The sequence below is a fragment of the Kryptolebias marmoratus genome, linkage group LG1 (assembly GCF_001649575.2).
Source record: "Kryptolebias marmoratus isolate JLee-2015 linkage group LG1, ASM164957v2, whole genome shotgun sequence".
NCBI classification, from domain to species: domain Eukaryota; kingdom Metazoa; phylum Chordata; class Actinopteri; order Cyprinodontiformes; family Rivulidae; genus Kryptolebias; species Kryptolebias marmoratus.
In genome coordinates this window covers 32,397,262-32,400,431 of record NC_051430.1, presented here as the reverse complement: position 1 = coordinate 32,400,431, position 3,170 = coordinate 32,397,262, and the positions used below count along the sequence as shown (strand labels likewise).

Below are 3,170 nucleotides of genomic sequence, written 5' to 3'. Positions count from 1 at the left end.
TGTGAAAGTTCAGTTAAATGTCACTTCGAAATAAAGCTTGAAAAAGGTAAGAAATGAGATTATTTTTTCATATTTGTCAGAGAATAACTGACAACGTACGTAATTGGGGTATATCGTGATATATATCGTTATCGTGATATAAAATTATCCATATCGTGATATAGGATTTGTTCCATATCGCCCATCACTATTGCTTACCATGTTCTATGAACCCACCCTAGAATGACACTTAAAGAATGGTTAAGTAGTACAACTGTGCTGCTAAACAAGACACAATAATGATTTCAATCTATTTTATTTGAAATACAAATTCAATTCCTATGACACAGACAGTGGTAGCATAGTTTGCATTTCTTTTTTCACATACAAAGTCTCATTTCATATAACAAATAGCAATAAAACAGTTTAAACAATTCAAAATAGAATAACAATTTTCTTACAGGCTCCAAAAGCTTTGTAATAATTATTGGATGCAAACAGGTGGGGCTAAGAGGAGCTATACAAGGAGACATCAAGAGGGCATGAACAAAAATGAAGATGGTGGTTGAAATCACTGATGATTGTCCGTTTTGAAGAGGTTGCTGTGTTCAAACACTCTGCTGAGAGAAGTTATAGGCTGCTACATCATTTTCAAATTAGGAGTTTATTGTTATAATAAAATAATACGTTTGATTTGAGTGGAAAAATAAAATAAGTAACACATTTTCTTTCCATTCTTCTTTCTACCAGGTGTAGTTGGTGATTTGAGACCGGGTGTCTTTTTATTTAATGCAGCATCTGGAGGTCTTCCCCAACAAGAAGTTACCTTTGCAAAGATTGTCAAAGAACAAGGGTATGAGACTGCTCTGATTGGTACGTAACACACGTGACTAATATGAGTAGGTTAAAGTGGGACATTGTCAGGCAAGAAACTAATTAAATAAATGAATTGATTTGGATTTTTTATGCGTTCAATAAAGACTAAAGAAAATGTTTTTTCTCCAAATATGTAGTGTGAATGCTGAGTGCAGAATGACTGCTGCAATTTGCTGAAGAAGCTAAAAATAAAACAAAAGCAAGCAGAACAGAGCCCAAATCGGGAGAAATAAGCAGAAATGAGCTGAACACGAACTTAAAGCTGCACAAGAGTGGCCAGAAGCCGAAAAATAAATGCTAAAGTTAGCACAACAGAAGCTAAAAGCAGAAAAACAAATGCTGAAATTGGCCAAAAAAAGACAAAGCAAATTGCTGTAAAGCAAAAAAGAAAAACACATGCCATTGGTTTTAAAATTGTTTTATATTTATGGTCAACATAGAACAAAACAAAAGTCATGGAACATGTATTGACTATTGAAGTGTCTTCAAAAGGTGGACGTTCCTCTGGGTTTTCAGCGGCGATGTAAATGATCAAAGAAATGACTTTACAGTCTGTGCCGAATCGAGACTTCTGGCCCAATCAGTGAAATCCCCCATTCCTCTCAGGGCTGCTTCTTTTTATAAACATTTACCACACCCAGCTGTAGAGTAACACCCACATCCCACTGGGACGGACCTTAACAGTATGGATTCAAATACATTCGATTCCCTTCATGGTGATAAGCTGGGGTCTTGAGACATGCAACAGCTAACCCCTCCATATATGCATTTACTGGAGTTGTTTCCGACGATCGTTAGCTTAAGGGCCAACAATCCACTTCCCAAGGAGGGATTGTACCTGAAGACAATGTCTCAACTCGGAACTCAGGTCCCATCGCCCAAAAAACATCAAAAATTGCAGTTCCATGATGGGTTTATTCCAAGTTTTGCAGGCAAATAAAGCAACACATATTCCCTGGATCTCCTGCTCACCTTTCTGCTTTTCCTTCCACAATCTTCAAGCAATAATTACTTCTGAGATTTACAACTTTTTTGAAATCCAATACTGATTTACAAGCTTTTCACTTATCCCTGAGGCCGTCCCCTAATTTCATTCCCAGAAGTATTTTACATTTGTTGTTACTGGACATCAAACAAATTTGTACAAATAATGCTCACAATGTTTATAGTTTTACCATGATTTACCAGGGCACGCACCTAAGGTTTTAACTAATGCTCAGAATTCCACAACCACCAACAGGTGGGGAGATTGTTAGCCCAATAGGATCTGCACTATTTGTATTAATCTTGGATCTCTCTCTCTCTCTCTAGCCTTTTGATACTTTTAGCTATAACTATTCAGTTTTAGCTTCTTTAGAAAATTATAGCAAAGTCATTAAGCGCTCAGCATTCAGTGTTTTACAAAAAAAAAGCAAATTCTTTAATATTATCTCTTTTTTATTTCTTCTTGTCTCCAGGAAAATGGCACCTAGGACTTAACTGTAAGAGCCATGACGATCACTGCCACCACCCCAGCGTTCACGGCTTTAATTACTTCTTCGGCATCCCTTTGACCAACCTGCGAGACTGCCAACCTGGACATGGCACTGTTTTTCGGTTCCATAAATATATGCCGTACGAGACTTTTGGAACCGTGTTGCTCTTGGTTGTGACCCTTCATTACAGCAGAGTCATCGCTTTCAGCAGGAAGCTGATAGTGGGCCTGCTGTCCCTGCTGGTCATAGCCGCAGCTCTAGCAGCTGGGTTTGTCAAGATGATCCCATACTTCAACTGCATTCTTTACAGGGATCACAGTATTGTGGAGCAGCCGTTCATTGCTGACAACCTGACGCAGACAATGACTCGTGAAGCAGTGGACTTCATAGAGAGGTACCGGTCAATTTTCCCAATTCTCTTGGATTTGGAGATGGCCTTTTTTTATGGTCAAAACTTTCTCAGCTGCTTGTAACATTCGACTATGCTAAAATCCCTAACGATCCAAAAATCTAAAGCCTTTTCATATAGTAGACATTTGACTAAACCAGGGGTCGGCAACCCAAAATGTTGAAAGAGCCATATTGGACCAAAAAAAACCCAAAACAAATATGTCTGGAGCCTCAAAAAATTAAAAGCCTTATATAAGCCTTATAATGAAGGCAGCGCATGCTGTATGTATCTATATTAGCTATATTAGCCTATCTGATAGGCTAATATAGCTAATATAGCTGCTTCAGAGTCGGGCCAGCCGGGCCGGCCCTGCTTCGTGGGCGGAGCAAGCTTAGCTCCTGTTCACTCATTGGTCGTGGGTGTGACCAGATGCAAGCATAAAGAGCGAA

At 38.8% G+C, this 3,170-nt stretch overlaps 1 protein-coding gene across 3 annotated transcripts in view; it reads left to right on the top strand.

Annotated features, from left to right (window-relative positions):
- sts (steroid sulfatase (microsomal), isozyme S) overlaps positions 1 to 3,170 on the top strand; it is a 13,441-nt gene that overhangs the window by 3,291 nt on the left and 6,980 nt on the right. For all 3 annotated transcript variants that reach the window (XM_017426274.3, XM_025008050.2, XM_037978851.1), the window contains 2 exons: positions 730 to 852; positions 2,313 to 2,724. In XM_017426274.3, the coding sequence (XP_017281763.1) occupies positions 730 to 852; positions 2,313 to 2,724 (535 nt within the window). The remainder of the gene's footprint in view (positions 1 to 729; positions 853 to 2,312; positions 2,725 to 3,170) is intronic.